This window comes from Lissotriton vulgaris, chromosome 4_1, assembly GCF_964263255.1.
Source record: "Lissotriton vulgaris chromosome 4_1, aLisVul1.2, whole genome shotgun sequence".
NCBI classification, from domain to species: Eukaryota; Metazoa; Chordata; class Amphibia; order Caudata; family Salamandridae; genus Lissotriton; species Lissotriton vulgaris.
In genome coordinates, this window is record NC_141691.1 from 1121181450 (window position 1) to 1121206971 (window position 25522).

Below are 25522 nucleotides of genomic sequence, written 5' to 3' on the forward strand. Positions count from 1 at the left end.
CCATAAGAAAGACCAATTTGGTTACTAGAGAGGCAGCCCTCATACCCAGAAGCAAAGAACCCATAGGTAATCCGAATAGCCTGCATGTAAACTCCAGAGTTATAGTTCCTTTTTGCCAGCAGCATTCCCAGATCAAAAAGATCTTTATGAAAAATTGGAATTTGATAAGGGGAGATCCCATAATTGGTAGTGATGTCTCACCAAGACCTGAGATCACTTTTCGTAAATCCCCATCAATAGAGAATGCACTAGTGAGCAATACCCTAGAAACTACGACATCAGGGACATGGGAGGCACTCAGCGCTGGTTTCAGAAAATGTGCTTTTTGCAAAGCATGCAAATTTGGAGTAAATAAAACTCATTACATAAGCCCTTTCAGAGAACATCCGATCCCTATCACGAAAAGACTAACGTGCAAGATGGAGTTTGTTGTCTATGTCCTGCAATGCCCATGCGGCTTGTGCTACGTGGGCAGTACTCGACCTGTGGCACATAAACGCATTCTCCAGCACATTAGAGCCATAGTCAGTAAGGATCAATCATACCCGGTGGCACGCCACTTTGAGGTGATGCACAACAGTGACCCTAGTGGTCTGCAGTATTACCTAGTGGATATGGTCTTTCTCTCAAACGGGGGGTGACAGAGAGGGCAAACTTCGTCTCCTTGAGACAAGATACAATCAATCAATCAGTGACACTTATAAAGCGCGCTACATACCCGTAGGGTCTCAAGGCGCTGGGGGGGGGGGAGCCGCTACTGCTCGAACAGCCAGGTCTTCAGCTTCTTCCTGAAGGAGAGGTGGTCTTGGGTCAGGCGCAGGTCGGGAGGGAGGGAGTTCCAGGTCTTGGCGGCCAGGTAGGAGAAGGACCTTCCTCCTGTAGTCGCTCTTCGGATGCGGGGGACGGCGGCGAGGGCGTGGTTGGCTGATCGGAGGTGGCGTTTGGGAGCGTAGAAGTTGACTCGGCTGTTGAGGTAGCTCGGGCCTTGGTCGTGTAGGGCTTTGTGTGCGTGGGTGAGGAGGCGGAAGGTGATTCTTTTGTTGACGGGGAGCCAGTGAAGGTCTCTCAGATGTCCGGAGATGTGGCTGGTTCGTGGGATGTCGAGGATGAGTCTGGCTGAGGCGTTCTGGATCCGCTGGAGTCTCTTCTGGAGCTTGGCGGTGGTACCGGCGTAGAGGGCGTTGCCGTAGTCCAGTCGGCTGGTGACGAGGGCCTGGGTGACGGTCTTCCTGGTCTCGGTGGGGATCCACCAGAAGATCTTCCGTAGCATGCGTAGGATGTTGAAGCATGCCGAGGAGACGTTGTTGACTTGCCTGTCATGGAGAGGGAGGAGTCCAGGATGAAGCCCAGGTTGCGTGCATGGTCTGTCGGTTTGGGTGCGGTGCCCAGGGCGGGAGGCCACCAGGAGTCGTCCCAGGCGGAGGGAGAGGAGCCCAGGATGAGGACCTCCGTCTTGTCCGAGTTCAGTTTCAGGCGGCTGGTCGTCATCCACTCGGCTACCTCTTTCATCCCTTCGTGCAGGTTGGCTCTGGCGGCGGCGGGGTCGTTGGTCAGGGAGAGGATCAGCTGGGTGTCGTCGGCGTAGGAGATTATGCTGAGGTTGTGTTTGCGTACGATGGCCGCGAGGGGGCTCATGTAGACGTTGAAGAGGGTGGGGCTCAGAGATGATCCTTGGGGGACGCCGCAGATGACTTCGGTGGCCTCTGACTTGTACGGTGGTAGGCGGACTCTCTGTGTTCTTCCGTCGAGGAAGGAGATGATCCATTCCAGCGCCTTGTCCTGGATTCCGACGTTGCTGAGGCGCCGTACTAGGGTGCGGTGGCAGACCGTGTCGAATGCCGCGGAGAGGTCTAGGAGGATGAGGGCCGCCGTTTCTCCGTTGTCCATCAGGGCTCGGATGTCATCGGTGGCGGCGATGAGGGCGGTCTCGGTGCTGTGGTTGGCTCGGAAGCCGGACTGTGAGGGGTCGAGGGATCCGTTCGTCTCGAGGAAAGCGGCCATCTGCTTGTTGACGGTCTTCTCGATGACTTTGGCTGGAAACGGGAGGAGCGAGATGGGGCGGTAATTCTTGAGGTCGGTGGGGTCCGCTGTTGGTTTCTTGAGTAGAGCGAGAAATGAATAGTAAGAATCCAACCGGACTGAATGACCGGGAGGACCTCTATACCTGTCTCAAGGATTTATAAGCCCCAATATCCATCAGCAAGACCTCAACTGAATTTTCTTGTACATATGCCACATCCTTTTAGATGAACTTCCTTCCCGACTTGCAACTTTTCCGTTCATTTGATCGTACCCAACCACTCCCAGTTGGTGGATATTACTCTTCCACTCAATTTTAGTAATGATATGAGATGTACCTCATCAAAACTAAACATTATCAGTCATTAAGTGGAATCAACACTCCTTTGGTTTCCTGTAACTTCCTCCTCCTTCTCTGTGAACAATAAATTTTCTTTTCCTTTTGTAACATTTTTTAATCATTAGGTAACACGGGCACCTTATATTATGTTTCAAATATCTTTTAAATTCACAGCTGCCTGCAAGGGTCCCTTACATCAATAAGTCCTTAGTGCTTAATTTGACTTTTTTTGCAAAACACAACGGTATAAGGTTGTTTTGGAGTATTTTCGCCTGTTTCCAACATCTATTATAACCCTTGAAAGACTTACAAGTCCAGGTCATCCATGAATGCACTTGCACTCTTAGATATACTTATAAGAGAGGTATACATGACTGGACTTAAGATGTACATGTGTAAATATTGACTTAGTTTGTATATATAGATGAATTAGCAAAATATATATATTTTTGTAGTGTATATATATATAAATCTGTACATATGTAGTATAGTGCTTGTATATGTGTATATATATATATATATATATATATATATATATATATATATCGGACGGATAGTCTTTTTGTAATGTATATATGCATATATATATATTTTTGATAGCTTTTTTATAATGTGGTTATAATGAATAACATTGGATACTGTGGATCTCGATTAGCGAATACAATCATGTATGAATTTCACGAAATGTACCTTATACCGTTGAAAAGTGGAAAAGCAATGGATTTGAATTGAATACATTGGGCACTTGCCCTCAATTCTGTAATTATGCACATGTCACCTTAAGCGCAAGGCCGCACCTACTTTTTAGAATATTTAAGACCCTTGTTTGTTTCAACTAACTTCATGTGATCAAGCCTCGTTTGGGAGGTGAAACGCGTTATGGCGGATGGCTGGTGTGATTAATCAATAAATAACCGAAAAATTGGCACCAAATCTGGGCTCACTCTCGTTATTCTTGGAGAATCTGTGGAAGAATAGCGTTCTCACAATAGATATATATATATATATAAAAATGAAATGTTGAAAAAGGAGTGAAGCTACGTGAAAATGAAGACGATATACACATTAAAATACATGAATAGATGTTAGCCAAGGAAAAAAATGTGGATTGTAGTGAAGTTTTTCATTAGTACTAGTCGTTTATCTTGAACACATATCTGATTTCCAACTTCTTCCCCAGCAGCTAGTTTAGAAAGACCAGAAGAGCCTTTGTACCTGGAGATTGGTAAGTTTATAGGTCATTCACAAATGTACAGCCGTGAGACCCACAACAACCCAGGTCAAACAGGATTACTTTAGAAGCCATCCCAGAGTCATTGGATGATCATCAAACTACCTTAGAAGTCATTTACACGTCATCAGACATCAAGCTCTTGAAGTCATCAGCGAGCTGCAGAAGCTCAGCCTGATGATTTGAGGATGACTTGAAAATAAGTATCTGATGACTTTAGTAGGTGTCATTATTCGTGATGATTTAAGGATGACTTGAAAATTAGTATATGCTGACTTCAGAAGGTGTCATTATTCCTGATTATCTGAGGATGACTTGTAAATGACTCTCCGATAACTTTACAAGATGACATTGTTCCTGATGACTTTGGGGTGATTTGAAAATAAGCATCTGAATACTTCAAAGGTACTATTGTGTTTTCAATAAGATGTTTTTGCGTCTGGTGATTTTAACAGGAATTGCTTGTCTATTTAAAGAGCACGTCCACCACTTTGGTTTCAGTTTTCCAGAAAAATGCAAACTGTTGGATAATTGCACAATGAATTGCAGATAAACGTCTGACCTCCTGCAGCTGGGAGCCCCAAAACCCAAACACACCCTGAACCCCCAAATTAACCCTTGCACCCCAAAACCCAAACACACCCTGAACCACAATATTAACCCTTGCACCCCAAAACCCAAACACACCCTAAACCCTAAAATTAACCCTGGCACCCCAAAACCCAAACACACCCTGAAGCTCCAAATTAACCCTTGCACCCCAAAAGCCAAACACACCCTGAACCCCAATATTAACCCTTGCACCCCAAAACCCAAACTCACCCTAAACCCCAAAATTAACCCTGGCACCCCAAAACCCAAACACACACTGAACCCCCAAATTAACCCTTGCACCCCAAAACCCAAACACACCCTGAACCCCCAAATTAACCCTTGCACCCCAAAACCCAAAAACACACTGAACCCCAAAATTAACCCTGGCACCCCAAAACCCAAACACACCCTGAAGCCCCAAATTAACCCTTGCACCCCAAAAGCCAAACACACCCTGAACCCCAATATTAACCCTTGCACCCCAAAACCCAAACTCACCCTTAACCCCAAAATTAACCCTTGCACCCCAAAACCCAAACTCCCCCTAAACCCCAAAATTAACCCTGGCACCCCAAAACCCAAACACACACAACCCCCAAATTAACCCTTGCACCCCAAAACCCAAACACACCCTGAACCCCCAAATTAACCCTTGCACCCCAAAACCCAAAAACACACTGAACCCCAAAATTAACCCTGGCACCCCAAAACCCAAACACACCCTGAAGCCCCAAATTAACCCTTGCACCCCAAAAGCCAAACACACCCTGAACCCCAATATTAACCCTTGCACCCCAAAACCCAAACTCACCCTTAACCCCAAAATTAACCCTGGCACCCCAAAACCCAAACACACCAAAACCCAAACACACCCTGAACCCCCAAATTGACCCTTACACCACAAAACCCAAACACACCCTGAACCCCAACATTAACCTTTGCACCCCAAAACCCAAACTAGCCCTAAACCCTAAAATTAACTCTGGCACCCCAAAACCCAAACACACCCTGAACCCCCAAATTAACCCTTGCATGCCAAAACCCAAACACACCCTAAAACCTAAAATTAACCCTGGCACCCCAAAACCCAAACACACCCTAAACCCTAAAATTAACCCTGGCACCCCAAAACCCAAACACTCAACCCCCAAATTAACTGTTGCACCCCAAACACACCCTAAACCCTAAAATTAACCATGGCACCCCAAAACCCAAACACACCCTGAACCCCCAAATTAACCCTTGCACCCCAAAACCCAAACACACCCTGATCCCCAATATAAAATTAACCCTGGCACCCCAAAACCCAAACACACCCTGAACCCCCAAATTAACCCTTGCACCCTAAACCCTAAAATTAACCCTGGCACCCCAAAACCCAAACACACCCTGAACCCCCAAATTAACCCTTACACACCAAGCACAAACACACCCTAATATTAACCCTTGTACCCTAAAACCCAAACACACCCTAAACCCTAAAATTAACCCTCGCACCCCAAACCCAAACATGCTCTACACTCTTAAATTACACCTGGCCCCCCAAAACACAAACCCACCCTCAACCATAAAATGACCATGTACGCCCTAAAATCCAAAAGCCCTGCAAATCCCCAAACTGTTTATGAATGCGGAAAGCCGGGAGGCGCTGCTGTGATTGCAAATGATACTTTCTGTACCCCCAGGCTGCACTTCCTTCATAGAGTATTTCCATAAACACATAGGGGCAGATTTACAAGCCCCTTGCGCCACTTTAGCGTCACTTTTAACATGGGAAAAGTGACGCAAAAGTGGCGCAAGGTTCTTGTAAATCTGCCTCATAGTTTAGTGGAATCCAGGCTCATTAAACAACTGCGGACAGACCTTCTCATGGCCCGAGGAATAGGTCTTGAAAAGGAAAACAAGCTTTGTCGTCATTGTGACTGCCGAATTCACTCCATCACAATACTACAATACATTTTTAAAAAGCACAGCTGCCTCGAACACAATACCAAAATCACCTACTGTAAACCAACAGTCTGCCTGCCGGCTGGCAGGGACTCGAACCGCAGGTCCTCAATGGAGAGCAGCTCTCTCACCTTTGCATATATCTGAAGCCGGAGGATTCCTCTTGCAAAAGCCTACGCACATCTGGGAGCGCCGGAAGTGACGCCATTGTTCTGCGGCAAGATCGAAGACCGTCGTGAGTGCAATGGAAAAGGGACAGATGGATTGGCATCGGTCTCTTTATTTTCCCAACTCCACTTCCTTAATCGATTCCAGCGTATACTCAGGTAAGTGCTGCAGTCCATCGGGGCAAGCTCCACGCTATATCTGCACGCGCCCATCCTGGGTCAGAGCCCCCATGCATAGCGCTGCCTTTCTTAAAAAAGAGCAGCATCGATCCTCCGCTCTCGGTCCCAGCTGCTCAATTTCCGTCCCAGACCAGCTTCCTCATTTTTCGGAAAGCACGAGTTTTCATTAAGGGGCCAAATTCAGACGCAGCTCCCTGCATGTGTGTGCTTCGTACGTGTTATAATGAATCACTGTGCTCCAATGTGTGTGCATTATGTGTGTTTGATGTTTGTCTGTATCAACCTGCCTGCTTGTTTAATATTCACCTTTTGTGTTTGAGCATGTGTATTTTTGTGTATGTGTGACGTAGTGCGTGCCTGTGTAAGTTGTGGAAAATTGCAAAAAGCCTAAACAATGTGTTTTACAGCAATTTCTTCGCCGTAAGGAAAAATAAATCACTGCCCGTGTATTGTAGGTCCCATGTTGGTTCCAAGTGCACCTGCGTGTATTCTAGATTTTCGACCAAATGGAACAGTTTTCGATCTACTGAAAAGTTGTCAATCGCTAAACGCATTTATTTATGTGAATACTGTATATTGTTGAGCATTACTTGTGTCCTTGCAACTTGTAGTGAGCTTTCATTACTAAATGAATGTGTGCTCTATTGTTGAATACTGGTCACGTTCCCCAAGTTGTGTAGTGTGCAGAGTAGCACATCTTCTAAAACACTGGCAGTTTTCATGGATGCGTTTCAAAGCATAAGGATAAATGCTTCAAATAACTTAGCCGTTGTAATGCTGGTTCCTTATTTTGTTTGCTATTTGTGTAATTGAAAGGGCTGGTTGCCTGTGGCGATTGAGGTTTACCCCCTATTTAGGAAACGTAGACGCATTCCAACATCTTGCAATATCTACTTTCGCAAAACTGGCTATCATTCTGGTTTCGTTCCATGTGCATGCAATGTTTTTAACTCGTTTGTATATATTATTGAGACCGGGCCAATTACGTATTCCCTGTTTGCGCTAATTTACCTTGACCGCTAAGATCTCTGTATAAATGAAGCCGGTATTGTTACATCTGCCACTCTGGCAAAACACTTATAAGGTCCCAGAGGGGAGACCTATTGGCTATGCTAATGCTTTTGCTTTATGTATTTGTCATTGTAATGTCTTTTTGTTTCATTTATAAAGCCGTTACATATTGCACAATTAACGTACTACTAGCAAAGCTAATACCTTTAGCTTAATAAAAGGTCAAACCTATTGCATTTTTAACGCTTGTCCTTTAATGTTGGGGTGCCGGTGGGCAGAGGGTAGCAGGCATCTGACTCCCTATGCATCTGTGGGGATAGGTAACTTTCCCGTCACAAACCCCGTGTGAAAGTTCACTTATTGATAGTTCTTCTATTTCTCTCACAATGCCTCTACTTTGCTATTACTATATGCCCTGAGCAGCAAGACCTAAGCATACACTCTGGCTCTCCAAAAATAAAGTTGATTATTAGGTAATTTCTTCAATGGCCTTCAGTGCATGCCCAAACACTTCTTTGTAGTCCAACATCTAGGCATATTAGATAGAAATTGCACCAAGTCAGTGTACTATTTGGGGTGCTTTTCTCCAATTAAATCTGTTAATCAGTTTGATATGCTTTGTATTTTACCTCTGAAACTTAAACCACATACAAACTAATTCCTGATTTTTATATCTAGCAGGACATAATCATGGTTTCATTCAACGTCCTGTTTTTCACTTGCGATCATTCTGTGTGTGTTAGAAAAGATGGTGACTTCCTGCTTTTGGACAATCCCGGGGAAGTTCTTTGTAAATGGCTGGTCGAAAATCTAGATGAAGCTGGTCGGCCAATCACCGAAGAGAGAGATTTTAAAGCTATGATTCTGTTCCAATCATCTGGTAAGCACAATAAGTAAACCTTTATAATAAGTTTGCAACTGCAGGATAACGGTACAAATTACCAACCTGTTTCAGTAAAAACCTACATTTGTGATTAATTAATCCAATAATGGACAGTAAAAATGAACATGCATGTCCCCACATATGCCTTGGATTGCTCTCCAGAGACAAATGTAACACTTATGAAAAGGACTGAAACGTTTAGCTTGTGGCACTACTATAAGGCAGCCATTTTTGGATAAACTATTTTATTTAGGCAACTTTTTTCAGGAGGTTCAAGTTCAGGCTTACAATGTGTACTGTCTATTAAGGAAAACTTACTTACTTGGTTATGGATAGATTGTACATTTGTCCTTTATTATCAATACCTCTTTATTTAAATATTATGGCTAGAGCGTGAATATATATTGCAAGTGGTCAATGTGTTTTTATCTGTTTTGAAGTTTATATGTAAATATTTTTTTTCTCTTGCTTTTTTTTTAGTGAAGAAACAGTGTCTAATGATTCAGGATATTTTTCAAGAGCTAATTGCAAGCTATTCTGCCACAACAGAGGGTCTAAAACAGGTGTTACTTCAAAGGGCACTGGAGGAAAAGCAGATGTTAATGGACTGTGCCAATCGGGGAAGCGCTGGTAGACTTAAGAGGGGGTTACGCGAACTACAAGAGGAAGAAATTGCAGAGAAAAGATGCAAGGACAAAAAAGCCAAGCAGAGTGGACTGGATTATATAGGAGTTGGTAAGAAAGCTCATGCTGAAAGCATAACTTCTCAGCCTGGTGATGCAAGTTCGCGGATGAGTTTGCAGAAACTTGAAAACCTGGCCCTTTTAGCAGGGATGGCTAGTGTCCTTCATCAAAAATCCACAACTAAAAATGACGCATCAGAACGTGAAAATGAACTTGTTTGGTGTCCCCGCTTAAATCCTAATATCAAGGACAAAAACATGCCTCCCTTTCACCACGTCATCCTAGAGCATGAGTACTCATAGTACAGCCCGCGGGCCAGGGGCGGCCCACGGACCTTGCAGACATCCTACCAATGTATTTTTTTTTTTTCTTTTAAAGATTGTCTGCTGCAGCGCGACTCTGAGAGTCTCTGCTGCTCTGTGGGGGCCAGGGTCGGGCGATTCTCACTTAGCCAGAGTGGAGCTGCAGGGGCCTAAGATGAGGTGGAATACAACAAAGCCTCATTAGCATTCAAATGGCCTTTAACGACCTGTGAAGTGCTTGGGGGCGGCTGTGTGTGTCAGGAAGCTGTCTCACCCGGGGCTGACACACAGGCAGGGTGAGGTGACAGAGGGAGGTCGAGGGACATAGACAGAGGGAGGGATGGAAAGAGAGGGAGAGGGACACAGAGAAAGGGAGACAGAGGGAGGGCGGCGACAGAGGGTGACGGAGGGAGTGAGGGTGACGGAGGGAGTGAGGGTGACGGAGGGAGTGAGGGTGACGGAGGGAGTGTGTGCGAGGGAGTGTGGGCGGGGAGGGAGACAGAGGGAGGGAGACAGAAGGAGGGAGTGAGAGAGAGAGGGAGTGAGAGAGACAGGGAGAGAGGGATCAAGGGAGGGAGAGAGGCAGCGAGAGGGAGGGGGAGACGGATGGAGGGAGAGAGCGAGGTAGCGAGGGATGGAGAGAGCGAGGTAGCGAGGGATGGAGAGAGCGAGGTAGCGAGGGATGGAGAGAAAGAGGGAGCGAGGGAGGGAGAGAAAGAGGGAGCGAGGGAGGGAGAGAAAGAGGGAGCGAGGGAGATAGATGTGTGTATGCCGGGTGTGGTGGCGCAGTCGAAGAAGGCATCCGCTGCAGGGACCTGTGATCAACCTCATGGTAATAGGTTTTTTTGTTGATCTAGCCCCGCCCCCGCCCCCACTGACCCCACCCCCACCGGTGCGGCCCTCGGAAACAAACCACACTGTAAATTTGGCCCCGAGAGAAAGTTTGTGAGTACCCATGTCCTAGAGTAATCAACACTCTTTCTGAAAATATAATGGGGCCATTCTGATGTAATCAATAGCCATCCTGAAGCTGTCATAGGATCATCCAGGAATAATCCACACTCATCCAGAAATTGTCATGGGATCATTCCAGAGTAATCCACTTTCATCCTGAAGTGGTTATAGGATCATCCTGGAATAATTGACAGTCATCCTTTAATTAGCTAGAACCCATCCTTGAGTAATTCTCACTCATCCTGAAGTTGTCAATTAGTATTAGTGGAGTTGTAAAAGGTAATCACTCCCTGCCAGTAAGAACACCATCCTACTGTAGTTTTTGTGATGAGTCTAGGTTCGTCATCACATTTACATTTTTCGTCCTACAGGCATACTTCAGGATGGCTTGGGATGACTTCCCCAGATAATTGCAGGAATAGCCTGACTGTAATCATCAGATGAATCCAGAATGACTCCAGGATGATCTTCCTTTTCGACATGGGAAGGCTCCTTGTATTACATCGGTGTTGTCTGAGCAAGCTTCGCACCTTACCTGTGAACATGCATTTCTGTTTCTAAAGGTTTAGTTACTTCCCGGAAATGCCGGATGCTTACATCTGGGTGACAGGGAACTGCTTGAACTCATAGAAACAGTTCACGTGCAACTGCTCAATTTTGTGAAACCTCAACACAATTGCATTTGGGTGACTGTTCACTTACGTAAAACCTTGCAATTTTTCGAGGTAAACACATATCCTTTTTGCTAAAAGTTGTATGTTCACAACTTTGTCTATTGATTAAATTTTCGTGTGAGGCATACTTGATTGTCACAGTTCCTATATCAGATCCGCGATTGGCTAGTCTGGAGCATTCCTAACCAAAAGAGAAGGATAGTAGAAATACTCAAACAACCGGATTCCTTCTCAGTGAAGAGCGTTTCCTATATTACGTAATAGGGCTGGAAAATGAAGAAAAACACAATTTGTTCGTGGGGGGTTAAGAATCATATGTTCTTAAAATGGTAAACCACGTGCATATTAAACCAGAAGAGCACGTGCTCTCCAATGGAGAATTCTTAGTACTGTTCCTTTAAGCTCGAACACAAATCTGTTCCCCCCCCCCCCCCCCCCCCCCCCCCGGGCCTATTCAGCTGAACTTGTTTGCTCCAGTAATCGCTCCCAGAGGCTGTTATATCCTGTAATTTTCCGTGTATATGTCATACACAGGCTTTTGTAAACGACTGGCCCTAATCTGGAGTGTGGCAGTCCCAGTGTGTGTTGTAAACCCCGTTCTGCCTCTCTTTTTCTCTTTGATAGTCCCTGAAAGCGGCTGCATTACACTGAGCCCCCTCCACACCACGCACAGCCTAAGATGGCCGGAGGTTCCCAGACAGCACAGCCCAACACAGCAGTAAAAATAGATTTGTTTAACGCCCTCTCTTTCAGAGACATATCTGTAAATTAAACACATATGCAAAAAATAATGCAAAACTACATATTGAGTGTATGGCTGGGAAATTTAGTTTCACGAATATTACCACAAACTTCCGTTTGTTTGTAAATCCGGACACAAAGTATCAGTGCTCACTGGGTTAAATCACAGACAGTCTCAGCAGCCTCACGCGCCCCTGCTATGCTTCCTACTGTGGTGTAACCCCTATCTGGGCACCTCTTATCGTCACAGGGTTTTTCATGCCAGGAAAATCCGGGAACACCCAAGGGGGAAGAATGCGCGAGAACTGCTTTCACTATATACTTGCGCTGTAGTAGTGAGGTTTCTTTCGGGAGCAAGAAAGTAGCAAAAAAAGAATAAATAGTTTACAAGATACCAGATACGTTTACTGTCGGGCAATGATGCCCAAATGTATTTAAATTAATATTTGTTCCGACCGTTCTAGTGGCCAAAAAACAACATCAACCATTTCGGCTTTCCCGACAATGAACTTAGTGAATACTATGTTGCAGGTCAAGGCCTCGGAGTGCAACAATTACTCCGAACAAGAAACAAAAGAGAGTCGGGAGCTTCCCTGGGAAGGAGTCCTTGTGCACAATGGCACCCCTGCTGTACGATTGCTGCTACGGTGAGCACACCCCGCCACCAAAGTGGCTGCTGCTGATGCTACTGCTGCTGTGCCTTTGAACTCGCCTATTCGCCAACATAGACGCCGGGCAGGCTAGGTTATCTCGACTCCCAGAAACACACGCCTGTCTGTGCACCGTGACTGTTCAAAACAAACCGTGTAGCTCCCATTCCCGGGCGCCTGCCTGTTTGACCTGCACACACATATTGCAATAACTGATTGGGAAGCTTCTGGTAAAATACCCCACACTGAATCAACTATTTGCCCATGCTGAAAAATGAAAACTCCCTCCTTGCTGTTTGGACTTAATTTTTTTATTTATTTACACAGGACAAATCTTTATTTTCTCCTCCATTACTTACTGGAAATGGAAGCTGCTGCTGTGCGTCCTCTGCTTGTTCGTGTCCGTCTGCCTTCCGCACTTTCCCCACTCCTGATGTTGCAGAAATAGCCACGGAGCACTTCTTGTTTCACGTACACAGGGTCGCTATGTGTCAGACCAAATCCCCGCACGTTTCCTTTCCTTCTCCTGCTGCTCGGCTCTCTTTCCACCCTGGAGTTCCGAAACAATGCAGAAACCTGGCAGCCCTCCTCCAGCTGCGCGTCCCCTCATCTGGCTCCGCGCGTGGCTGCGTGTGCTTGGTTTAGATCCAGTATGCTCTGAAAGCCCAGCACTGTAAACAACCGGAGGAGTGGAGAACCAGCGAGTGGGGGAAGGAAGGCTTGCTGTTGCAATCTGGGAACGGTATGCTCTTCCACAGTCCTACTGTATGCCTGGAACAGTATGACACTGCACGCCGTTTTGTTTGCGTCACATGCCACACACCGGACTTATGGGCACAAGCACCCTTTGTGTCTGCGCCTTGACTCTCCGTTCAAAATATCCCATGTTAATTTTCGCCGACGCCACCCTGCTCCTTTCTAAAACCCGGAGCGGGTTACAGGTAGCCCTGAACAGATTTGCAGAGTTTTGCACAAACAATGACCTGCAGATTAATGCTGATAAAACCAAATTTATGGTTTTTAACAAAAATAAACCAATTAAAAGTTCGTTTTTATTAAATGATGTCCCAATCGAACAGGTCAAAGTCATGACATATTTGGGCGTGACCCTTGACCACCAACTTACTTGGAACCCCCAGTTGGAGGTTTTAATACTTAAATTTGTTCGCCTTACAGGATGCTTATTGCAGGAACAAAAAAAAACCTTGACCAAACGCATTACACCAGCGATAAAAATTTATGAGGCCAAGGCCAATGCTGCTACCCTGTACGGAGCGGACATATGGGGTTATAAAGACTTGTCAGCACTAACCACCGCACAGAATAGGTTTTTGAGGAAACTAGTGGGGCTTCCACAATCGTCACCAATAAAACCATTGCTTTTAGATCTAGGCTGTAGACCGCTGAATGAGATGGCGCAGTACCGTCTCGCAGCTCTCTGGCGTCGCCTTTGGACGACCCCAGAGCTTAGTCTTTTCGCTCATGAATTGGACGAGGTTAGATCATTGTGGGGTGCTCACAAAATCCCATGGCTCCGGGAAGTAAAACACATTTTGTATTCAATGGGCCTCCCCGAATTATGGTTACACCCTGAATGTTCTAGGTTCCCATCTAAATTAGAATTTAAAGAGCAATTCTGGGCTGCAAAGAAATCTGCATTGGTCCCTCTTTCGTCAGAAAATAGCTTAACGGGACTTTTTTTAAGACATAAGATAACACCGTCCCTTGAGTCCTATTGGGACCTGATCTGCAGAACCCTAGACCGTAAGCTGTATCATCAGTTTCGGGTGGGTACTTTGCCGACTAATTCCTTTACTGCAAAGTGGGCTAAGAACACAAGTAACAAATGTTTTTTTTGTCCTGACCAGGTTGAAAGTATTGGTCATTTGTTTTTTGCATGCCCAGCATATCGATTGCCTCGATTAAAATGGTTGAAACCTATTTGTAAAACCTTGAATTGTGGGGGGAATCGAGAAGCCCTGTTGAAACTACGTGATTTACGTATTGAAATATCTGTCATTTGTGTTGCCAAATTTTTGGGGTGGGTGTGGCTGATCCGTGCAAAGAAATCGAAACCCCTTTTAAAATTAAATTAATTAATAGGAAATGTCTGTATGTCGATTAAGACAAATTCTTTTTATATTCTGGGGGCTTATTGATAATGTTTTTAATGTATGTTGTCTTTTATGAATTTTATTCGAAATAAAGACTTAATGAACTGAACTGACTCTCCGTTAAAACCTTTGCTAGCCCAGGGCGGGAAGCCGGGTGGTTTATTTCTACGGGAGGGCTTCATTTCTAGCGCAATTGAACTGCTTTAGGGAATGATTTCACTCTAAGCATGTCAGCCACTTCAGACTGAAAACCCCAAATGGGAAACTCCGTCTGTTTCTGTTGGATATCCCATGAGGTATCCTCTCAGCTCTTAAGATATTGTCCTGTGTCCGATTCCAAAGATAACTTCACAGAGTACTTTGTGCTTCACTGCAATGTGTAATGCCTTAAAGGACCAGTGGGCATATTATCAAGAATGGGCGATACAATTATCGCCGCTATATCGACAGGAAACTGCCGCTAAAGTGGCGATAAGGGGCTTGATAATATGCCCTAGAGAATTCCCATAGAAGCCCAGGTTAGATGTCTAAACTGCGTTTCTATTGGAATTCTATAGAGAATATTATCAAGCCCCTTATCGCCACTTTAGCAGCAGTTTCCTACCGATAAAGTGGCGATAATTTTATCGCCCGTCTTGATAATATGGCCCCAGGTCACTAACTGGTCTTCATTACTCCAGGCGAGGTCTTCCCCCACACACTGCTTAAAATATGAACTTCACTTCCATGCACACCAGAAGTTTCGCTGCCTAAGTAAAATGAAGTTAAATCAAAGCGCAGAGTGCTCCTGTTTGAATAACTTTCTTTGGAATGACAAGGAAGCAAATTTACTCTGCTCTAGGACACCAAAAGTCACAATCGGAAAATTGGTCTTTCGGAAAGCAGCAGTTCTCTCGATGTAAATACACAAAGCTCTATATTAGTCTATAGACAATGCAGTTATTGCCCAACCTCTGAAAAAGGGGCAGGAAAGAAACCAGGACAAGGATTGGTAAAGTCAATAAGTCTCGCCTATGTAAGATCTATTTATTTATTCAATGCATTTTTATATAGCGCACACTTTACCCGAAGGTGTCAGTCAGAGCGCTGTACATTAGAACCAGTTACGTTACATGGGAGAAATGTTACAAAATAGAGTGTTACAAAAATAAACAGGAGACTAGAAGAGGTAGGGTAAAACCATGGAAGGCAAGAACACAATATCAAACATAGCAGCAAGGGTGAGGAATGAATAAGAAAAATATATATATATTACAAATTTAAAATGCTGAACGAACTTCCTAGAGGTGTCTGAGAATCATGGTATTAGTTCTGAAAGTGTCTTTGGAAGAGAAGAAAAGCTATTGGCTTTGCCAGTATGTTTTAATCATGCTGTACACCAGCATGGCTGCTGTTCAGCATGGTTGCAAGTTAGTGGCTTAAAGGGTAGTGGTGTTTAGTGGAGTATCGTAAAGTAGAGTGTCATGGAGTAGAGTGGAGTTTTATGGAGTGGTGTAGAGAGTCGTGCAGTGGCATGTAGTTGTGTACAGTAGAGCTGAGTAGTGTGCCATGGAGTGGCGTAGAGTGTTGTGGCATGGAGGGAGTTTAGTGTCGTAGAGTGGAAGGGCACAGAGCGGAGTACTTTTCCAATTTCAAAGCAAGCAGCTAGGGATGATTAAAGCTTCACAGCCCAGATAGTCACTTGAGTTTATGTAGAAGAGAATGATTAGTGTGTAAGGCTATTGCCCACCTCTAAGGTCTGCTGCTTCTGCTGCTACTAGACCATGTAATTAGATTACACAAAACATATAGAAAAGAGAGGCAACATAAGCAGGCAGTTAAAAAACCAAATATATGTTCTTGAGTCTTCAGATGATAAAAAGGATTCTTCTTTATTGCCTTCAACCAAGTACACATGCAGACAATGCGCTTCTCCCTAAACAGGGCTTCATCAGGGCAGCAAATATAACATGTTCACATCAGAGTACTGCACAGGTACTGAGGCAGTTGTCAATGTGAATATATGTTCTTGAAGTATGGACAAAGTGACAAACCATCAATGGTCAAGTTGCAGGTTGGATTTAACAAACCACAAGTCACACCTGCATCGGAACCAGTATTCTCAGCAACAAAACCAGTATTTGTATGAACACCAAGAAAAAAGGCAAGAAAAGAGACCTCAAGAAGAGCTGTAGGTGTTTATGAATTTAAGGATGGGAAAAGGCACAGGAACCCGAAAGAGCACACCCGTTAGATGAGAAAAATATAACACAAGGTGTAGGACTGTGCTAGATCGTTACGGAAACAACAGCTATATTCATAGACCGATGTGCATAAGCCCAAGTGTGTGTAATAAACGTCCGAGGTTGTCATTCTGACCCATTAAGGTCAATGTGTAAAGGACCTTCTATGGGTTGATTCAGGTTCAGTTAAGAGCAAAAAATAGCATGCCCAATAGTATGATCTGTTAAGAACATCCCATAAGAACTCGTGTGGACATCAGGTACTCCTTCACATGCAGGAGAAGTGAATGATTTCAAGAATGTTCTAAAAATAAGACATAAGATCTTTGTTAAATATACCTAGACATCCGTAGCTGTGACTCCCAAGACTTTCGATGCCACTTGGTGCAAACCACCTCTAATTTACCTTAATATTAGTTATCAAAATAATGAGGCAGGCGCTGAAAGTGGAAAATGAAGAACTGGTTTATTACTCCAGGAGAACACATCACTTCTGACACCGGGGCTATCATCAGGAGGTGCTCTAACTGCATCTCATTTTGGCTCATCCTTTTATACAGATTTTACACAATGCATTGTTGTCATGTCAGCCCACCTTTGTTATATCAACATGTTTATACAAGATATGAGTCCCCGCTCCGAGCGTGTTGTCATACAAGCCCCACTGCTATTCTCCTCCCACCCGGGTCAAACAGACAATATTATGGTATAAGAGGGCCTTGCTTCATGGTCTAAAACATGTGAGACCGGCCAGATCTAAGAGTCTGTCCGTTGATAAAACAGGTTCCATTGTTGGTGAAAACAAGTCTTGCTGTTTGCGGTGCAATAAATCATGTCTGCAAGGGTCATCTTAGTATCTGAAATCTTTGGTTAGTACACAAGTGTGGGGAGGGGAGAAGAATGCAAAAGTTAATTAGTTATCGAGGACAGGAAGAGGTGGTGGTTTAGCCAAGGGGCGCTAAGGGTTGTTGTGGATATAGAATGTCTCTTTGAAGATACCATCAAAGGCATGCCTGTTAGTTATGGCCTCAGCACACATATCAGTTTTGGTCAGAGGGCCAGGTGGGTGCTACTGAGGGCAGGGTGAGAAAGAGGTGACCATCAGAATTCAAAATGGCTGCGGTTGATCAAAATGACTGCGGCTTATGTTAATGAAAGAACTTTCCCCACACAAGATGGCACAGGTAATGTTCATGCTTGTTATTTTAATTCTAACAGTCCTCCCTTTGAACATACCTCTCCAGCTTGCTAATCTATTCCAATGTCTTCAGGGCACAAGGTACTCGTGTAAAGGGAACACTAGGGCGGCATACAGTGTACTTCCAACAAGCAACCACATATTGCCAGTACTGAGATCAAGAGAAACATTGATATTTTCCAACCCCAGTCCTTCGAGATGTCTCATAGCTAAACATGCAGTTGGGCTGATTATTGTAGTTTTTGGTGGCATACATGTTGTACAGGCGGATACACAGACAATAGGAGAAGAAGATCGTTATCTGCAATAACTTATGCAGTGAGGGTAACAACTGGGAGAGGGTGTGTGCAAAAAGGTGTTCGCTGTACCACAGTTTAAACTTGGTGATGAGCACAATTCCTAGATGAGGCAGTACATTCTTTGTAACACAAAAAAACAGTTTATCGTATTCATTCTTTCCAGGGATAGAAATCATTGCGTGTACTTTTGAAAACTGGACTGTGTGGGGGAGGCAAAACTAATAAGCATATTCAGGATGGCAATTGGCGTTGTACAATCCTTGTGATACATAGTTTACTTTTTCTTTCATATGGTATGACAGTCCCATGCTATCATCAATACAATGACACTATGAGTGCGAGTGATGTAGAATTTTACACCCAAAAACTTTTTCTTGTCCATTTGGGGCACAACTAATACAAGATGATTGGGAGAGAAGTTTAACCTAATATAATCAATGAGTTTTTCTTTCCAGTGTCTTTTTACAGTGAGCCATCACTGGTAGGCTCTCATTGTTCAGCTTGGCGTTGGTGCTTTTGAGCACCGGCTATGGAGCTATGCGTCTAGCTCTGGTCCAGATTCCACGTTGCAGGGCGAGGTTGTTCCTTCTCTGGGGTCACAATCCCTCTTCCCTGTTTACTAATCTAATCTATAGCTGGTACCTTAGACAGGGTACCCGCACCCTATTCTTTATCTGTGAAGTCCATCCCTACTAACCCTATCCTATCTTTGTCTATTGTTCCTTCATCAGGTTGATAAAAACCCCATGTGAAAAAGGGGGGATTTGGGGGAGCCAAAGGAATAGAGGGTGGAGTGGGGGTCGAACTGGAGATGGACCAAGGGGGACAGAGACTCTGCACAAATGAGCCCACCAATTGGGCCCAATGGATTGAGACTTCAGGCACAAGTAGACCAACAAGCTGGGGGCTTCCGTATAGACCTTCTTTCTTGTCGGTGTTAGTGCCTCGTCCAGAATCTTAGCTCTGCGGCTCCGCCTTGGTCGTAGTTATAGGTGTTCCACTCCTTGCAGTCAGGCTGTGCATCGCATCCGACCTCTCTCTTCCAATGACTGGAGGGCATTCTTAAATCTAGTAGTGAGTATAAAATGAATTTTTAGAGAACTGGCAAGGGAAGATGTTACACAATTTTAGTTTTTCTCTCCCAACCCCAAGCAGCTAAGAAAATACGTATTCTCTACTAAAAAGGAAGAAAATGTGGATACTCTGTGTCTTTTTTTTTCTGGGTATGCGTATTCATTCCTACTTTTCACTGTTGTGCAGGTCTACGAACACCCATGGGAATTCCAATCATACATATTATCCTTCGTGCACTTTTCTCTTTCACAAATATGGTTGTGGCAGGAAATCTAACACTATTAACCATATGGTCTGTCAAATTCAAACTAACTTTTCCAGGAAAAACCGTAGTTACAAAACAAATTCCTGCAGGGCTACGTTTTCTTTAAGATTTGTTAACCACAAAAGAAGGTGTGATGCGTTATTATCATGGGCCTACAGGTACCCTTCCTAGTATTGTGCACCATAATAGTACACAAGCTGAGCGTTGTCCCATCCTGTCAATGTTTCTTACTTTTAACTAAACAGCTTGACCTCAGTACCCATTCAGCAGGGCTTACTACAACATTTCTTTCAGTTTAGTTCAAATCATTTTTATAACCATTTTTCTCATTTCTGCGCTATCCTTTGCAACCTAGTTACTTCACTAGTCAATGAAGGACTTGTAATGTCTTTACAACTCATATGTCGGGTGGCCAGAATTCTAAAGCCAAAACAACCAAGGACATTTCACAAAATTGGGAGAAGGACTACTATGTTACTTCGGGCGATGAGCGCGCTCCTTAGCAGAGAGTGACAGAACAGTCAGTAAGAACATACATAAGTTGCGATTTTTAAACATGGCGGCTTGTCTGCTAATCAAAATGTTTCCTGGAAACAACGGTTAACTATCCCTGTTTTGTAGAACGAGGAAAAAACCTCCCTCCAATTTTTGCCGATTATCTTTAAAAACCGGGAAATGAGCTACATTTCTTGAAATGTTTCTGGGACAGCTGGTACAAAACTGGGACCATCCTGGCAAAACGGGAAGGTTTGGTCACTCTACTTATGTGCAGTGTGTGCAGTAACATGAACGATGATGGTGGTGCTTCTAAGGTATCTAAAACAAACGCCACTGACATATAGCTCCCTTTTAAGGGTCAGATTAGGGGGCATTAGTAGTCTTATCCGTCCTTTCATTTTCAGCAAATCAAATTCCATAATTTTTCATAGAGAGGAGGGGTAGTAACATGGCAAAATATGGTATTTCGTTTCTGTCAATTTATTCAAACACTGTTGTGTTGAAGCCAATCAGACGTGTACCGGTGAGGTACAGTGTCGTCATTTATTCAAAAGCAAATTCACAGCATTCTGTGAAGTGAACGGCCAAGAGTGAGTCCACCCAGTTGTCACATGGAATTGATCCCAGCATGGTCATTCCTGGACAGCGTAGGTAGGCTCAATAAGAGAGAGAGAGATAGAGTGAGTGCACTAAAACAAGTTTATCCAGTGCACTTACCACGTAGAACAGTACAGGACAATTCGTACATTTAAGCACATAAACCAAAGAAAAACACAAAACGCACAGTCTTTGTATACACACAATATCCAATAGGACATGACAATATATGCACCAAGCACGAAAAACGCAGCGTTAGTTACACAAAAAGGGACTTTTTCATGCACATCACGCATCGCATAGCTTATCTCAATTTACCCAGGGGCCAGGCTCCTTCCTTCCCCTTTTGACCGTAGAAGATCTAAGCAGATGACCTGAAAATACTTACATTCTGATGGCCAGACACAAGTGCAGTCGCACTAATACTTACAGTGGGGTTCCCCCAATATCTAGCAGCGATAGTTTGAGCTGATGTATAGGCGTAAGTAGGGATACCAGTCATATGTACAATGGCACAGCTCTTATGTTTCTATGTGGATGGAAGAAGAAGAGGTAAATCTCAAACCTGACAATGTCTCTAGCTCCTAGTTGATGGGAGATAGTACGAACACGAGCTCAGGGGCTCTTCACTTCTTCAATTGGTCAGTTCATAAATCGAAATTCATCATTCTCGCTAATGCACGTCACTTTGTTAGCAACCCAGTCATACAAAAGCATTCTCACATGGGCCTATACGTACATGACACATACACGTGCATACTACACAAACATTTCACGTACTCAGAGATAGTCCCTACACACAAAGCACACTTTCATAACACTAGCCTATTTTCGCCTAAAGGACAGTGTACTAAGCCTTTCCAACCTTCAGTTGAAAATACCGCTATAACCTGAGGAAAAAGGATGCGAGGGGCCAGCATCTAAAACACATCAATACGCGTGATGACGATGATTTTCACCTCACCATGAATCAGACTCCTCATCTGAGATGCAGTCTTTGGCACCTGGGTATTGAAGCCCAGAAAGATTCTGTGCGGCAAGGTTAACTAATGGCGGAACGTTCACTTTATGCATTGTTCAAAGTGCAGCATTACAAACCGCGTTGTAGGAAGAGGTCAGATCTCAGATGCATTCAGTTTTGAGTAGGGCAGGGGCGACGTATTAATGCTTTCATTAAAAATGATCTACGGAGGAGGAGCCAAGATGGCGACCGAGATGGCTGCATAGACGCTCGGCTCCGTGAGCCTTCTCACCCCGCACATACATCCTGGCACTTATCCTGAGCCGTAACGGCATATTTCAGTAGGCGAAGAAAAACTTTCCCTTACCGTTTGCTCCTGCGGCTTTTGCGTGCAGCAGACCCGACTGTTTTACTGCCTTCACAGCAACCACTGGTGGAGGTGAGGAGTCGGCCGGAGGGCACCGGAAATCTGATGGGGACAGTGACGACCCAGTCCATCTAGCGGAGTGCCTCGTGGGCAGTGTGGTGAAGCGAGAGGAGTGCACGATACTTGGCCCCCTTTCCGGTGTTGTGTCCAGGCATAACTAATGACCTCGCCCGGAATCGGCGGGCGGCTCCCAGGGAGTGGCGGAGATTTTGTTTAGCCCTTTGGTGGCCCTTCTCTGGGAAGCCTGCCTTGACTTTCTGGATCCTCGCGGTGTATCTTGTTGCGCCCTGGTTTGGAGCCCGGTTCCGAGGAGAGGCGGAGAAGGACGAGGCCGGATCAGCTAAGATGGCGGCTGGTGCCCCTTACACAGACCTCATCCGGGCAGAGAAGCTGCTGTGCGGGAGTGTCCTGGGGTCTGGCGACACGAGAAAGAGCCCACGTTCAAAGATTTACTGGCTGCTCTAACAACTCTGCATACGACCCTGATCCGTGACGCCCGGGATCTGGGAAGCAGGATGGCCGCCATTGTTGTCTCACCGTTCCACACGGGTATGGTTCGATTTCAAGGAAGCGCCGATGTGCCCGCCGCTGCGTCAGTGATGAGTGCTCCAGCTACGCCTATGTTCGTGGAGACGCCGGATGACCCGGTTCATGAGATCGCCTTGGACAGATCTGTTGTACATGTGAGTGACTCGTCGGGGCACATATTTATTCAGCGGCCGGAGAAACAACGACCTATGGTTTGGGCTGCCCCGGCGACGTTTCAGCGCTTGCCGGATGGCGTGACTTTCTTTCCCTGGCTGGTGATACTGTGTTCGGATTGGAGGATGTTTTCGGGGTCGATACTGGCACATCTGGATTTCCGTCATACATACTCGGCTGGGCTTTGGTGGCTGCAGTCCCATGGAGTAACAATGCTGCCTGATCCGCTCGGATCACTTGGACTCTCCACGCTGCTCTGTATGCCGATTGATAAGTGGACGTATGTTGGTATTACTGATAGAAAAGGCCAGGGGTGAGACTGTCTAGGATTAGTGGACTTACTGTTGGCTGACGGTGATTTGGGGGCCACTCGGCGGGGATGTTATTGATTGTGCTATCGATGATTACTGTTTTCCATGGCTATTCTGATCTTGCTTTTCGGGTGTTTATTGTGCGCGGTGGTGAGGGGGGGGCCGGGTGGCCAGATTGATGGCCCTACTCCACATTTTCCCTCTTTTTCTTCCCTTTTTTCTTTCTTCTCTTTTTCTATATTTCGGGTCTCTTATTAGGGCGACAGGCACGCTGCCAGGGGGGGGGAGGGGGGAGGCCGTAGCCTTCTGCAGGGGTGCAGGGTGAGGGGTAGGGGGGTGGGTTTTGCTAATTTGTCCTTTCTTTGTTTCTATGGCCCTTTGTCTTTTTTCTTTTTGGTGTCGTCGTTTTTCATGTTTCCTACAGTATGTTCGTTTTGAGGGGTGGGGTGCAGCTTTGCTACGGAACGTATTTGTTTTTACATTTATCCTGACTCGTATGCTTTACCCCCTGTATTTCCAACGTATTCGCACTATTTGCGTATTTCTTGCTTCATGCTTGCTATTGTAGGACCATGTATGACTGTACGGCATTGATTTTTTGTTTTTCTTTATTGTAAAATGAACCTTCTCGAATCCTGAATATTGATCAGTACACTCGAATACAAGTTATATCCTGGACACTTATTAGACCCCGACTTTCGGGCTGCTGTATTTTCCCATAATTGATTTGCTGTACCTATGACTTGATTAGCGGCCGGCCGGGGTGGTTGTAGGCCCATACTTGTATTTGCTTGAAGTAACGAATAAAGGTTCTCAAAAAAAAAAAAATTATCTACGGAGGTTTGGGGTTGTCCCCATCCGCAAAAATAGGGAAACTATAGGAGGTGGCAAGTTCCATCGGTTGTATCCTAGTTTTTAAGGGTGTGCATCTTTGTTACAGTGGCAAGATCGCTAACAGAAATTCCTATAATGTTCTGCATGGAGGTCGGATTTCGGGCGGACGGGGGGAAAACAGTGCAGCTTTAGTTCAGAAAACGCGTGGGCACAGTCGTGCTAGGAAACTATTGATTTGTAACTGCCAGGGCCGGCTGACTTCCAAAACCAGCAATATGTGTCTTGCGCCTGACTCCTAAAATGCGATCGCTAGAAAAACTTTTCCATGTCACGATCTAAACAGATAGCCTTTTCTTTCAAGGAGATTGTGGTTTGTTAAAACATAACAAGACTTTCCTTAAATGTTCATTCAGGACATGTAACTCGTGCATGGCACCAAATGTTGGCACTTAAAATGAGCTTTTCTTGTGATGATTCTCCAAGCCCCTGTTTTGGCAATGCAAGCTATTTTAGGAAAGCCCATCTCTTTTTATTTAATAGATTTACACCTTACTTCTGTCCAATGTTTGACTGGATGGCACACCCCTGGTAAGGCTCAGGTACGTTTTAAAAAAAAAACTCTTCTAAAAGTCGGCAAGTATTATTTAGAGTGGAACGTGCAGTCTTAATTTGTGCCGTTGCTTTTTACAATGCCTATGCATTTACTTCCTAAGGTAACAGTTTTAAGCCCTCTAACCTCGGGCGGGTGCACACAGCAAGGGAACCTATGCATTTTGCAAATCAGTATTAATGTATGTCAATGGAAACTGACAAATTAAGCACTGGGAACGTGGGTGGGAAGGTAGGCGAAACACTTGGAGTGCAAAAATAAATTTCGATTGAGGCTCTGTGATTCTTCTCGGACCGGATTCCATTTTGTTCGAGTTGTTCGTGACGCCATTTTTGTGTCGCCCTCACGTAGGCCCGTGGAGGTAACCGAACGAACAAAGTTGCATGGGCTTCGTTGTTCATGCACGTATTAACTAGGCCTTTTCTGACTTGTGAGTGAACTGTAGGACGCTGACCCGGTCACCTGAAACTGACCCTTTTGCGAAACCAATTTCTCTGGCTGATCCTTGTCTGAGATTGCCAATCAATGTTCAGGATATCGTTAACCTTAGATCTCTTTCACATATCTTATCCTATTCAGCATCTGAAATTGTTTCTTTACTTATGACTTTTCATTACATGGGTAGTGCTTTCAATTATGGGTTTTGTCCGGCTTGTGGAAATCGAATTTGGGACATTCCTAATAATTAACTTATGGGTTGGTACAATGTAAATCGAGCTTTTATGATGTGATAATGTGTGGGAAAATGTATTTCATTCGTCAGTGTTTGTCGCAGTGGGAGTGCATTTATAATGAGCAAAATGTGGATAAAAAGTGATGTCTTGCTCTACAAAAGTTGAACAGTTTCCTGAGTTGTACACCGTGTTGTATTGCTGGGATTACTGTTACTAGCTGCAGCTAATAAATTTGATCTCTGACGCCATCCTGAAGTATTCCGTGTCTCTGTAAACCAAGACAGGTGAATCCGAAGACTTTGGGCGTGCCCCTGGCGCCGCTGGGTTCTAAAAACCCGGTTCTTCAGTTAAAAACCCGT

At 44.8% G+C, this 25522-nt stretch overlaps 2 protein-coding genes across 5 annotated transcripts in view; one reads left to right on the plus strand and one right to left on the minus strand.

Annotated features, from left to right (window-relative positions):
• The window catches only part of LOC147722961 (uncharacterized), a 426371-nt gene extending 419994 nt beyond the window's left edge, over window positions 1-6377 (minus strand). The window contains exon 1 of one of the 3 annotated variants that reach the window (XM_086965353.1): window positions 6263-6377. The gene's annotated coding sequence lies outside the window, so the exon portion shown is untranslated. Of the gene's footprint in view, window positions 1-6188 lie in introns of all 3 variants that reach the window. The other 2 variants (XM_086965352.1, XM_086965354.1) reach the window with 2 other exon arrangements.
• Window positions 6347-9720, plus strand: LOC147722962 (uncharacterized). Of its 2 annotated transcripts, none has more exons than XM_086965351.1 (3): window positions 6347-6457; window positions 8171-8369; window positions 8853-9720. In XM_086965351.1, exons 2-3 carry the CDS (start codon window positions 8180-8182, stop codon window positions 9356-9358), a joined length of 696 nt encoding a protein of 231 aa, XP_086821477.1. In that variant the 5' UTR covers window positions 6347-6457; window positions 8171-8179; the 3' UTR covers window positions 9359-9720. The 2 variants fall into 2 exon arrangements, with proteins under 2 accessions (XP_086821477.1, XP_086821476.1); XM_086965350.1 differs by having other exon boundaries at window positions 6349-6457; window positions 8168-8369; window positions 8853-9719.
• Window positions 9721-25522: the final 15802 nt, after the last annotated feature.

Coding starts and splice junctions, on each gene's coding strand:
- LOC147722962 (XM_086965351.1), top strand. CDS start 8,180: ATGGTTTCATTCAACGTCCTGTTTTTCACTTGCGATCATTCTGTGTGT. Junction 8,370..8,852: donor GATTCTGTTCCAATCATCTG/GTAAGCACAATA, acceptor CTTTTTTTTTAG/TGAAGAAACAGTGTCTAATG.